We start from the raw sequence: 14,387 nt of genomic DNA, 5'->3' as shown, positions 1-14,387 counted from the left end.
CCACATGAGTAGGGCCAATACCATGGTTTTTTCCTGCTCATATTTTCTCCTCAATCCTGCCCAGATGATGTTTGAAGGAAGATACTATGGGTTCAAGATGCGTATACTGCCAGAACAGCATGTGAAATAGTATGGGAAAGCAACTCCCATAATAGTAAGTTAACCTATGATTTAAACTTAAACCTGCACAGCTGAAAGGAAACTGTATTTCTTACATTAGCTCATTTTCTTACATGAGATCATTCTTAAACTGCCAATGAGAGAATCAGTCAGAAGAAATGCTGGTCATAAATTCCAAGAGGTGGGCTCTGGTCCACAAGAAACCAGACAGACACTTAATAGCTTCCTTAACAACCTTTGGAAAACAACATTTCCCCCCTCACGAAGGCAGAGAGCTAACAAATCCAAGGAAAGAATTTATCATTGTATTTTCAGAGATGATAGTGCATCCCAGAGAGTTGTACTCATTTACTATGAAAGCACCACAATCTACTGCAATTAAGTATCATTATATAAATTTGGCACCATGCACTAATTCACTTATTCTTTCTTTTCTACAGCAAGGGTTTGGTAACATAGATGGAGAGTACTGGTTGGGCTTAGAAAATATTTACTGGTTGACCAATCAAGGCAACTACAAATTGCTAATAACCATGGAAGACTGGTCAGGTCGTAAAGTATTTGCTGAATATGCCAGTTTCCGACTGGAGCCAGAAAGTGAATACTACAAGTTACGTCTGGGCCGATACAATGGTAATGCTGGAGATTCCTTCACGTGGCACAATGGGAAACAATTCACTACACTGGACAGAGATCATGACGTATATACAGGTACAAAAGTTACTAGGAATTTTATGAGAATGTATCTTAGAGAAAATAATTGTTATGACATCTTATCTTTATATAATACATTGAACGGAAAACTAAATTACTCATACTAGACATCAGAGATATAACCTAGAGAAGCTAGCTCTTAAGCAAATCTGTTTTTGCAGAATGTCCTGGAGCTCCATGCCAGCAGTCTGTTGAACATAGCTCCAAGAGAGGCAGATAGCCAGCAAAGGGGGTTAGGCAAATCAGACAACAAAAGCAAGAAGCTAGAATTATGGGGATGGGAGTCTCACTGCCTAAAATGCTCAGCCTATCTGAAATTCACAGATGGTTTGCTAAAAAGTCCAAGGGTAGCAAATTGGGCACCGACTGACCAAAAAGTGGCATGTGCTAGTAAGGTAACAGAAGCAATCAAAGGTCAGAGAAATCCACCTAAGAAATTGAATCTCACTTAACAGAGTGCACAAATTCTGGCTTGGCTTACTGTAAATTTTCATTCTATGACATTCTTCAAAGTTCAGAGCAACTCAGCCCTTCCTCTGAATTGGCCATATTTTCCATTGGATTTGGGGAGGTTAGGAAACTCATATATCAAGGTCAGCACTAAATTCCTTTCCCAATCTGAAATTTCTCTGATTATGATGAGGTTGGAAGAAACTCTTCACTTCATGTAGCCCACAGGAGTAGTTTGCAAAAGATATGGTATCCAATGGTAAGCTAGAAAAGGAGGATTTTGAAGTTCCTGTTAACACAAGGTTTGCATTCTCTCAAAACATTTCAGAACACCCCTTTAAATCATGACTGGCCTATGATTACTTAAGGGTAGATACATTATGCTAAGGCGGAAGTAACTCATGCCATGTGCTCTTGGTCACACCTGTACAAAACTGAAAAGAATGATACAGATACCTATTTCTTATTTCACAGAGAAGATGTGTATTCTAATGTACTAGTAACCAAAAGGATATTCCATCATCACATACATCACGCTGGTCCAATGCTGCCCCCAGTGTACTCCCATATAATCCTTAAGGATTGTAGAACTACAAAGGAAGAGTATCTTCCCATATACACCATCAAACATTATATATGTAAATATACACAGAAAACCAAAACAGCTGAACATATAAGGCCATCTTAGCTAGACTGATCCACCCTGCTTTTTTACAGAGAAATTCTTCCCTTCTATTACAGGTAACTGTGCTCATTACCAGAAAGGTGGATGGTGGTACAATGCATGTGCACACTCCAACCTTAATGGTGTGTGGTACCGAGGCGGACACTACCGAAGTCGATACCAAGATGGCGTCTATTGGGCTGAATTCCGAGGGGGTTCATATTCACTGAAGAAAGTTGTCATGATGATTAGGCCTAACCCAAACACTTTCCACTGAAGGCAATTCTCCTCATGCCTTTAGTGTGAGGCATCAAGATGAAAACCTACAACATTTGGATGTGCTATACAGAACACATCTTCTCAGCAGCAAAGAATGTAATATATTGTACATTGACAGCTATTAACTGGAGGACTTGTATATTGTATTTTTGAAGAATTGTTCCAGACCAAAATGGCAAGAAACACCTCTCTTTGTATTAAAAGTTTTTCTTTTTAAAAACTGTCAGATAAAATGGACTGTAGATAAACTGAGATGCTAAAAATACTGTCACATCAACTAAATATTTCTGTATGTTATATACACATTTTCAAATACTGGACATATTAAAAACTGTACAGCAAGACTTCTTGATATAATAAATTCATTCGACACAGGAAATTATATCCTCTGAAATGATGTAGCCAGTACAGCACCATAGAAAGGTAGTATGATTGTTCCTTGTTAGCTGTTAAGAAGTGTCTGCTTTGAAGAATCCACATAGTACCTAACACAAATAAAGCCCCACTATTTCTCAGAGCTCAAGGAAATATTAAAACTCAATAAATTAATAATTTCACACAATTTACTTTTATCTCTTTCTGTTAATTCACTTCCCATTATCTGTAAACTGATCAAGCAGGTGTGTTTCAAAAATTTCAAAAGAAACCTTGATTTTATTTGGAGAGGGACTGTGGTTCAGTGGAAGAGCCTCTGCTTGTCATGCAGAAAGTCCCAGGTTCAATCCCTGGAATCTCCAGATAAACAGATCAGATAGAAAGTGATGGGAAAGATCTCTGCCTGAGACCCTGAAGAGCCACTGCCAGCCTGAATAATGACCTTGATGGATCAATGGTCTGATTCAATATAATGTTCAACATGAATACCTTTGTCATATAAATCACAACTTACAGGTTTCAAGCTATTTTGTACCCCAAGAGTCATTACCAGCACTGTAGTTACAGCAATAGCAAAAAGAGCTATCCAGCTTTGCAGGCCAATGATGGATATAGATATATAAAATATTTATACATACTTACCCAATAGGTTATGATCCTTGGGAGATACTATTTGTACTCCAAAACTATATTTGTCATGTTTCATTAGTATTGCCAAGTATATACATTAAAAGAGAATTTTGAGACCATATTTATAACTAAAGTCAATTGTAGAAACCTGAATTCCAGTACTCTGCTAAGGCAAGTTTCCAAAACAAAATTATTTTAGCACATTATAAGAACAGTGAAAACCATAAATTCTAAACTTTTATTACCTCATTTATTTCTTTCATAATGTATGATGTGTGTTAAAGTATTGATGTCTGATGTAGCATGTCCTGTATATAAATGAAAGTAGGGATTTTAATATATGATCAGATTATCCTTGTAATAATGAACATGTTTAATAAAAGCAACAAACACTATTCTTATTAATTTTGGGTTTTTTTTTCTTATATGTACATTAGGTGCCAAGTAAAGGTGGGGGGAGAACAGATGTCCCATTACTGCCCTGGCTTTCCTTTCTTGGGTCCTGGTTTATCACCTCAAAGCTAAGCTATGTTCAAACAAAAGTACTCCCCCCCGCAAAAAAAAAAATGTTTTGGAAGGGGAGCTGAGGCTGCTGGTCCTTTCAGTGAGAAATCCCTATATTAAACAGGTAGTGGTGGTGGCTACTGGGAGAGAGAAAGGAAAAGCCCCTCCAGGGAAGAGGGCAAGGCAGAATGCGGCCTGGAGGCCAGAGTGGATGCATTCTGCCACACAAGGTATAAGCTTTTGTGTGGATGTCTGAAGACGTGTGCTTGCACATGAAAGCTTACAACTTGAATAAAATTTTGTTCTTCTTAAAGATGCTACTGGACTTGAACTTTATTTTTAGAGCAAGACACTCAAGTAGGAGGACCATGCAGAACATGTTAAATAAATGGGCAGTTAGAAGTTGTAGCTGGCAATACAATGTACTGGAAAATTACCGTATTACATGAAATATAATGGTTTGGATCCCACCAGCTTTTCTGCTAGTAAAAAAGTAAGGAGAGGTTGTGCAGGAGATCAGGGGCCTACATGTATAAAAACAGTGTGGGATGAGGGCTGTAGAACAGAGAAGAATGTGGTGAGGGAGGGAGTGGAAAAGCTGACAAGATCCAGCCTGCTACTCTAACAGACACAATGTTACCTCTGAGTCCTTGCCAGGCCCTTTCCTTAACTGTATGGTTCTAATTTATGTTAGATCTTTGTTGTTGCTTCTCTGGTATGTGCAAAAAAAAAAAAAAAGTCAAGGTAAGAGATATTTAGAGATGGTTTGCCATTGCCTGCCTCTCTGTTACTGTCTGGAGGAACATCTGATAGTTAATTATCAAAAATCCAAGATCATTGTTTTTTGTTTGAGGGGGGGGATCTCATATACACCACAAGTGGAAAATTCACAGCAATGATATTAAGGAGGTCCCTTATTTTAAATACTTAAGGGGTTGGTTTGACCAGAGATTGTTGGCCAGTGCAAGCTGCTCATGTTAAAAGACTGGTTACAGCAGCATCAAATATTTATCTATAACTTCTTTTATTCATCTGGGGCTCACTATATGCAAGGTTTGTATGGGGCTGGTATATGGACTGACAAAATAGAGGAGACCTTGAGTTCATTCTTCTTAAATTCCCATGTTCCATCTGTGGAATTCTGAACTGTGCAGCAGTTCAAGCTGAACTGGGACAACCATCTCTTGAAGCTTGGGCTTGGCTTTTCTTGAAGCTTGGGCTTGGATGAAGGCTCTTCTTTAAGTTAAAATTATTCACTTAAACATCCAAGAGGGCTACCTCAGCTTAGTCAGAGGGGACTCTTATGTTTCTCACTGGGATAAATTTGTCAAGCAACTACTACAGCTCCTCAGTCTTTCCTTGGACTCCTTTTATGCATTTACCAGACAGGAAGTCATAAGAATGATTAAGAAATGTCTATTTAAATATGATTATAATAGTACAATCTATAGCGAATTATGTGTTTGTTCTACTAAACCTGTTGGTATTCTTCCACCTGGAGAGCTACCCCGGTTTCTGCTCATTTTTTATCATTCCTCACCACAGGCATACCTTTACGTTGGTGCACCTTAATGCCCTACACTCTAGAGTTTTGCAAGGAAGGTGTCTCAAGATACTGGACTGTGACAGAGTATGCAGCTGTGGTGCAGGTAGTGTGTTGTTGTTCCATCGCACAGTCGAGTCTGACTCTTTGCAACCCCATGGACCAAGTCACGCCAGGCCCTCCTGTCTTCCACCATCCTCTGAAGTCTGCTCAAATTTGTGTTAGTTACATCAGTAATGTTGTCCAGTCATCTCATCTTTCGCCGTCCCCTTCTTTTGCCTTCTGTCTTTCCCAACATCAGGATCTTCTCCAGTGAGTGCTCCCTTCTCATTTGGTTGCCAAAGTATTTGAGCTTCAGCTTCAGCAGCTGACCTAACAGGGTTGATTTCACTTAGGACTAATTGATTTGATCTTCTTGCCGTCCAAGGGACTCTCAAGATTCTTCTCCAGTACCATAGCTCAAAAGCATCTATTCTTCTGCGCTTGGCCTTCCTTATGGTAGACACCATGTATCTCATGACCTTTGAATGTAATTACTTTTACTTAACTAGAAATGCTTTCTTTCTCTACTCCAAAATATAGAGCATATGGATACATTATTTCTTGTTGTTTCCAGGAAGCCCCTTCTTCAGACATTCCCAACTCTCTGTTTCTTATTGGGAGAAAAAGGAAGTTTGACCATTTCATTGTCTCTAGCAAGTCCTATTCGCATTTCTTAAGAGATGCTCCTGGAAAGCAATTGACAGTCTTTCTTTTTCCCAGCCTGTAGGGGAAAAAAGCTTTTAAAACTTCAACTACACAACCCCATAACATTCCTGTGCAGCCTGCTGTGGCTATTCCAGGCTACAGAGCAACTATATATTTGTTCTTCACTTCCTTCCATTCACACTCCATTATATGACTGAAAGCCAAGTTTTACAAACACACCAAAAGGTAGACTCTATTGGCTTAACTTTTCTGAATAAAATGGCTTTACAAGAACTTGAACTTGTTCATTTAACACACTGGAAGGTGGATGGATGACTTAACAGAGACTGCGACTCCATTTTATACTTGATGATGGGTCATTCATCTTACCCAAACACAGGAGAATTAAAGTCATGAACAATTAAGGTTATTTTTCTTTACTGCTCCTTCAGAAGTATATCAGCCAACAGGAGTTGCCAAATATAACCACAATTACCACAATCACCTTTTTGCAATAAAAAGAGGCTGAAGTGTTGCAACAGTAACAATAGAAAGAACTCTGTCTCCTTCCCCTGCCAAGCAGATAGCAAAATGCATGTTTACTAGCAAAGCTGCCAATATGGGAGGGGGAAGGGAAAAGATTCTGCTAAATCTGGCCCCAGCTGAGCCTTGTGAAGAAAATATCCTCTAAAAGTTGTAGGAAGTAGCTGAAGAAAAGTGTACCCAATATGTCCCTTTATACTTAGCACTTGAAGCCCAAACTGTGCATTACATTAAATAAGTGATCACCATAGAGACTTGCAGCCATATGGCAGCTGTGAGTTTCTTGTGGGAATACAACTGTAAAGCGCTGCAAGGGCCCAATTCAAATTGGGACCACACACCAGGGGATAAGGGGCTTCAGCCATCCTCCCGTACCCTTTTCCCCAACTGCCCATGCACTGAATGCCTGCAGGTGTGCACCACCCCTGATGTCCATTTTATGTCTGAAAAGCAGTATGGGGAGAAAGCCGGAGCTCCTCGTAATGCCTATGCTGTGGTCCCAAACCAAATCAGGCCTCTGATTTGCAAACTGAGGCATTTCAGACTTAAATTCTCAAGAGAAGCTCACAGGTAGCATCTTGTGGCTGGTCCCCAAGGGAGGGGTGGTGGTCACATATTATGAAATGTTGTTTGGGCTGAAAGACCCTTAATTACTGAGAAGGAATTTGTCTTGAGCATATGGTTGTGGATGCAACAAATAAAAATATGCATGTACAGAAGGGTTCTAAAATATAAGTAAATGTCAAAAGCCTTCCATGGGGGCTACAAAAGAATAACAAGCAGTGTTTTTGTATATGGAGGTGCAGCAGCAACAAACATTATTAAAGCAGTGATTAAACTAGCTGAGACTTCATTTACCACATGTGATGACACTGATGTCTAGAGGTTATGCCAAATACTATACACACATTCTAAATGTTAAGGTTATGAATATATTTCCTCTTTTTAACTGATCCTCACCAAAGAAGAGCATTCATGCTGGCTAGATTTAATGCATTATCATCGGCCATCCTTTTCGGAAGATACCACAGAATCTCCTGCAATCTTAGACGACGCCCTTGTAGTCAAGGAGTCATCGAAACGGTCCCTCATGTTCTTTTGGACTGCCCTTTTTATAGCAGTCCACGTGCAAGATACCTAGATGCACTGCTTTCTGACCATCAAGGCCTTTCTGACAATGCCAAGGTTCGTTTTTTACTCCACGGGAAACACAACTTTGTCACTACTCACGTTGCTTGCTTTTTACAGGTTGCGATCCAAATCAGAGAGGCTTTTACTCATGCATAGCCTACTGCTATTTTATGTCATTTAACTTTTGTTGGTTTTTTAAGGTTTTATTATATTCTATAGTGTCACTGTTGGTTTTAAAGTATACTGTATTCTTCTATTAATGCCAATAAAGGTCTATGGTATGAGAATATATTTCTATATGCTGATATGGTGATTTTTATGTTTGAGACGTGATTAATTATATATACTAACCTTGAAATGACCTATGTTAAGAGCTAGCATGATAACGGTCCAACATAATTCATAACTTCATGGGAAATATATAACTGAGGTGGATGGTCTAAGGAATTAAATTTATGGATTTGGAAAAGCTTCTGGGATTTTTGAAGAAATCCTCAAAACCCACTGCTTCCTCAAGCCACAAAAATTGTGCTGTGTTCAACTAAAGATCCACCTCATAATCCTCCCTTCCTTTCGTCTTCCAACCATAAAAATTACATGCAGGGAAGACCCTAGAAGTATGCTCATTTCCTTTGATATTAAAGTACTTCATTAATTCCAGTAGTGTTTCTTTTCCACAGCATGCCATCCCCAACTTCAACTACCACCAAGTTCCACCTTGCCTTCATGGCAGCAATTTTACTAGCCGTGTGCTTTAAATTTCAGATAAGATGGTTGCCCTTGGGGCGGGGGAAGGGGTGTTCTATTGTTTGTTTGTTTTTTAAAACCCACATTTTTAGACAAGTTGCAAAATTTGTTAAAGTCCTTGCAATCAATCCACCTATGCTTCTTGAGGTCGTTGTTAGTTAACTGATTCTCCCGAAGCAGAGAAATAGAACACAATAAGCTGCTGCTATAGCAACTATCTACAAGACGAACATGTTGGAATAGAAGGAATGAATATGGAAAAGAACACAAGAATAAGAAATGGAGCTATAACATTAATACTAAAGAAACTAAAGGTTGCAGTAAAGAAAGAACTTGCAAACTGGAAGTCACCAGAAAAATATTAGCCCTATTGCCTGAGTAAAAGGTTATGTGAAATTACCAGAAGATGATTGAGAGACCAGGGCATCAAGAGATCTTCTGTGCCAAAGGTGTAGAACAGTGGAAAGAAAAACTGTCATTTGTGAACTGAGCCTACTGCATCCACTGGTGTCCTGTTGCCAGTCCCCACTGAGATCATGTGCAAAATGTAACATGTTTTTTAAAAGTTCAGTGGCTCTTCAATAATGGAAAGAAAAAGTGACCTTTTTCCAGCCTTCACCTTTTTGTCTTGCACGGATGGTGATTGCTGCAACAAATACAGCATGGTGTAGTGGCAAGAATGTTGCACTGGGATCTGGGAGACCCAGGATCAAAACCATACTCTGCCACATAAGCTTGCTGGGTAACCTTGGGCCAGTCACACACACTCAGGCTAACCTACACAGGGTTGTTGTAAGGATAATATGGAAAGGATTAGAACCAGGTAAGCTGCTCTGGATCTCTGTGGGACACAACCAAAATAAGTACATCTCTATCATTCCACATTGTTCTCTTTCTTATAAATGCATCACACTTTAGAAAGTTTTTTCCCATTTTCTTGTTAATCTTAATATAGACCTGTACCACTGACGCCAATGTTCTAATGATAGACTTGTATGTCACACAGGAAGCACAACTGTCTCCAATATTATCAGTGGAGAAAGTACCAGAGAAAGAAAATTAGCAAGACAGACAAATATAAACAGCATGAATGCATACTTCTCATATTCCTCTTGCCCAACTCCTGACTACTTTTAACTGGTTAAGAGGGAGAGCTTTAATGTGCATGTGAATCCTCCCCACACAAAGAGAGTTTATACCTGGCACTACAAGCTAGCAATATCTTGCAATCTGACATATACACAGAGTATACACACAACCTAGCCAGGAATAGTTCTCTCAGACATAAAGAATGTGGATCCCCCACATACAAACACAACACAGCAACCCCCCACAACCATATGAGTACACTCAGCTTTCACACATGAGTGAATAGCTCAACATTTGAAGAAGACCTTACCATTAAACATATCCAGCATTTTGATATGAGGACAGCAAAAAGAAGATTTTCTGAATACTTCTTCAGAAAAGTCACAAAATAAACACATGCCATGGGATTTTAGCCAAAGCCTACACAGTGCAATCACAGAATAAACAGTAAAAGCCCAAATAAAATGAGCTAATGAAGGGCCTCTTGCCTGCATTCAAATACTAAACTTTGAGGAGGTCTGTGAACATATGGCAGTACATTATTTTTAAATTTCTGTGCTCTAGGTTTGCATTTTTAGGAGATATCTGAAAAAGCAGACACTTGATCACTGAAATCAATACGTTTCCAATTTTGGGGAGCAGCAACATTCATTAATGAAGACGAGGCAGGTGGGAAGGGGAGTTGTTTGTTTTTAAGAATGTTATGAAGGCGTTCTACTTTGAAGAGATTGCACTGGGAGTTCTCAATAAACCTGAGCTGCAACTGTAACATCTTCTTAAATCTGGTTCCTACGTCATAATATAATACATATATCCCTGCAATTTCTATAGTATAAAAAAATCACAGATATCTCATTTCACACATGACAAACCCAGCATAAAAAAATGTGACACTTCTCTGTTTTAACCTTTCAACACCATATTGTTTGGCAGAACCTGCAGAGTTACCATAACCTGAGAAAAATAAAAGAATCTAACAAACAAGAGAAGCAACTGTCCATGTTCAACAAAATGTGTTACACAGAATATATTTTGTCCTGTACTAGTCAGCTGATGCCAGAAATAAGATTTCCCTCTCCCATTTAGGATCTTTGGAAATTTTCTCCCTTTTTTGTGGGGGGGAGAGTATAAAACACAGAAACATTTGGAGACAGGCTACTGGATGCAGTAGAGTGAACTTCAAATACATTTTCTTTCAGGAAGACTTGGCAAATTGGCCTTGGTTCACACTGTTCCGTCATATATAGGGCAGATAGGAATTTTCCATCAGGTCAAAGCAGCTAGTGACCTTAGAGAGCTTTGAAGGGAGGAGAGACTCTGGTATAGCTCCATCATGAGAGAACCTCTGTGTTAGGATAAAGGACCTATTCTGCTGTGCCGATTTCATATTCTCCACAACTAAAAAAATGGAGACTTACACCTCATCACATGGCAGGGCAGCAACAGCCACACTCCCAGTTTCAAGGATATTTCACACACAGCCTAACTGAACCACATTGGTTTAACATGTGGTTGAGATCCAGTATGCCTTTTAGAACCAGCAAAGATATCTTATTGAAGATTGTTCTCACACTTACCTAAATAAGGAATACAGGGGACCATCTTTAAACTTCTGATGTATTCCCGCATCCTTTTATAATTATCTTCCTTAGACATTAAATAGTCCAGTTTCTCAAAGGTGGTCTTGTCTTTGCGATTCAGAAGCTGAAAAGAGGAGGAAGTAAAGGAAAGCTATTAAAATTCTTCAGAAAGTTGACTGAACACAAGAAACCATTCTGAGGAGCTTAGTTTCAGTTAAAATCATTTTTGAGTTTTCCTTTGCAATGAATTTGAAATCATCTACAATGCCACTCAAATTTGTATGTGAAAATCAATATTTAACATTTTGAGGAACATTTCAGGGAAGTCTTCTCTTTTCATAAAATTATAAAAATAAAGAACAATTTTTAACTTTACCATTTAATCATATAAACATACTATACATCCTATAATAATGTACTGGTGTTGCTATCTTCATTTTGTTAGCCTCTTTCTGTCCCCCTTCATGCTAACTTCATAATCAGCTAATCTCTCCCACTTCTACAGGGCTCAAGAAACACAGTTTTGAGCTATTCACAGCACAAATGCCAAGAACCAGTAAAGGTGATGCAGACAAGAAAACCCCTAGCTGATTTGTATCAATGGAAAACCAAAGGGATACTAACCCAGAAAAACTAAAAAAAATGTTAAACCATTAGTCAAAGTATCTCAACAAATTAATCAAGGTACTTTTGACACAATGGACTTTTTAAAAACTTTTAGCATTCCTGGAACAATGGAACTCCGGTTTACTTCTGTCTTCTTTAACGATTTTTTTTTCTTCTCACAAGACTAGACAGCTGATAACCATTTCTGGAGCTTCACTGGTTACTCTACCAAGAACACTTCTAACATGTCTCTTGCTTGCCCCAAGAGTTCTTTTTGGATGTTGTCCTCACAATACTCTCCATAATATTCCCACCACCCCAACAGGAAGTACTCTGTGAGCTCACATGTACTCTCCCTCCCAAGTTCAAGAAAGTCAAACTCTTTGCATTCTGCTTTTTAAATTTATCCTTTAATCAGCATCTACCACAGGCATGCATTACTGCTGGCATCACTCTAGTCCATGGGGCCCTGGGCCACCAACATCTTTCCTGGCACCTGTCAAATATTTTTGAAAGTAGGCAAGGTCAGCTGGGGCTCTTGCCCAGTAAGGCTTCTGCTTGGCCACTGGAGATTTGATAGGCTGTGCAGATGTTTAAAAACATTGCTTTGGTAGCAGGTGCATCATACCACAAGGATCTTCACTGTGTGATTGAAGTAAAGATACAGTAGCCATTTTGTGGCTGTGTCTACCATCCTGTGTCAGAATTCCAAAGGTGCATGCCCTAGATCAATGGTTCCCAACCTTTTTGGCACCAGGGACCAGTTTTGTGGAAGACAATTTTTCCATGGACCGGTGGGGAGGTTATGCTGGGGTTTTTGCCACCCCAGGCTGCCCCCCCCGCCCTGTCTCTGCCCCCCATGGGGGTCTTTAAATGAGGGGTAGACAAAAGTCGCTGCTGCGATACCCCTTCCACCCAGATGAAAGAGGTGGTACTTTGGAGCTAGGCCACGCTGCCTCTTTAGTCCACCCAGGTTCCAGGTGAGCAAAAAGGGCGGCGAGGCTGTGCTACCTCTTTTGGGGAAAGGGTTGGCAGGGCTGCTCTGCCTCACCCCACGGCCCGGTTGCTAACAGGCCACAGAACAGTACCGATCCACGGACCGGGGGTTGGGGACTCCTGCCCTAGATTGCTGTCACAGAAGCTCCCCATTTCTGACAGACATTACAAGCTTCCCTCCTGTTCTTCCCTACTTCTTTATATCATTACTTGAGCGTTTAGCTTGTATCCCCATTGTAACTGGGGCAAACACCCCTTAGGCATCCCCACCAAAATTTCTGCTTGAGACTCCTTTACATTTTTAGTGCCTATATACTTGGGCCTCTCCCTCAATGAGTTAGTGGCTCAGGATCCTATCACATTGCTAATATAAACCCTCAGCTTTCATCTCTGATCTCCATCCTCAATCTCTCTAATCCCTATTAAGAAAACACTTTACAGTGTACATATTCATGTGGGCAGGAAGAGAAGGCATTTGGAATATGTGCTTTTCTTGTGGGCATACTAGCATTCACTGCTATTGACACTGCTATTATTCTGCTTCAGTATATTTATATCCTGCTCAATAAACTATTTTTAAGATACCAGATCACAGGAGTTGTATAGGACTTTCCCAAGAATAATGTCCCTATGTTAACACAATCCATTGGAATTTGTGTGTTCATCTATATGCCATGTTAGAACTTCAGCCTGCAGCCTCCTTTAAAAAGGAGGGGGAGGTGTTGGAAGAATAACTTCTTTCTTGCGCTTGGCTTGTATTAGAATAGAAACTGGGAAATGGGCTTCATTTACATGGACAAATGCCTAGCACACACATCTTCACAACCACATATGGTAATAATGGGCCAGCTTGGTCCTTTAGTATAAACAAAAAAGCAACTGGCTGCTGCTTACACATTTGCATTTGCTCTGATGCTTTACCCTCTGTCTTCTCATCTCAGCTACACTGTCTTGTTTTCTGTTTTCCAGGTTATTATTGCTTCATTCCTTCCTGGATCAGCACCACTAACTCCATGGCTACAGATACCACTGCACTAAAAGTATACCTTGCCCTTATGTTCAGCGTACTCATTTACTTTTCCACACAGCATCTAACCTGTTCATACTTGATCCAAATACTATTATTTTCTGGTACAGAGCCTGACAGGATCTGGATTCTAAAACCACACAAAATATTACTGCCATAATCTCATTGTTTCCTGGCAGTTTTACAACAATAACAATCTTTATGAATCAATTTTTTGGTAAGCCATCATATACATGGTGGTGGAGTCTTTGCTGTTCATATCAAACATATATCTGTATCTATTTCCAAAGTGTGCCCTCTATCTGCAGATAACTAAACCTGAGGCCATGCTTACCCAAAACAGATTTTTCTGTAAACTTAAGGGACCCTCTAAGTTTGCAGAAAAATCTGAAAAGAAAAAAGACAAACATTGGGGGGAAGAGGCTTAATTTCCCCTCAATTTAGAATCTGAAAGCCCTGGCAGCAACGGTTGCTGCTGCAGGGGCAGTGGAACCTGAGAGCTACCACTGGGTCCAGCCTGCCTGAAACCATGCCAGGCAAGCCACTGAAAGCCGGGGGGGGGGGGAGAGACAAGGGGGGGGAGCAGTGTTGAGGGCAGCCTCAGCAGGTCCACCCAGAACAGGTTCAGGAGAGCCACCAAGAGCAGCAAGGGGAGAGGAAGGGAAGCTTGGTAGACCCACTTGGAGCTGCTTAAGGTGAGCT

General features: G+C 40.0%; 2 protein-coding genes across 2 annotated transcripts in view; one reads left to right on the top strand and one right to left on the bottom strand.

Annotated features, from left to right (window-relative positions):
* Nucleotides 1-3,627, top strand: part of ANGPTL2 (angiopoietin like 2) — a 31,522-nt gene extending 27,895 nt beyond the window's left edge. Inside the window, exons 4-5 of the mRNA XM_060250676.1 lie at nucleotides 561-831; nucleotides 2,026-3,627. Of these exons, the coding sequence (XP_060106659.1) occupies nucleotides 561-831; nucleotides 2,026-2,225 (471 nt within the window). The 3' untranslated portion in view covers nucleotides 2,226-3,627. The remainder of the gene's footprint in view (nucleotides 1-560; nucleotides 832-2,025) is intronic.
* The window catches only part of RALGPS1 (Ral GEF with PH domain and SH3 binding motif 1), a 311,729-nt gene that overhangs the window by 173,126 nt on the left and 124,216 nt on the right, over nucleotides 1-14,387 (bottom strand). Inside the window, exon 10 of the mRNA XM_060251609.1 lies at nucleotides 11,054-11,180. Within this exon, the coding sequence (XP_060107592.1) occupies nucleotides 11,054-11,180 (127 nt within the window). The remainder of the gene's footprint in view (nucleotides 1-11,053; nucleotides 11,181-14,387) is intronic.

This window comes from Heteronotia binoei, chromosome 12 (genome assembly GCF_032191835.1).
Source record: "Heteronotia binoei isolate CCM8104 ecotype False Entrance Well chromosome 12, APGP_CSIRO_Hbin_v1, whole genome shotgun sequence".
NCBI lineage: Eukaryota > Metazoa > Chordata > Lepidosauria > Squamata > Gekkonidae > Heteronotia > Heteronotia binoei.
The sequence above is the reverse complement of the archived record's forward strand: the minus strand, read 5'-3'. Positions and strand labels throughout refer to the sequence as shown.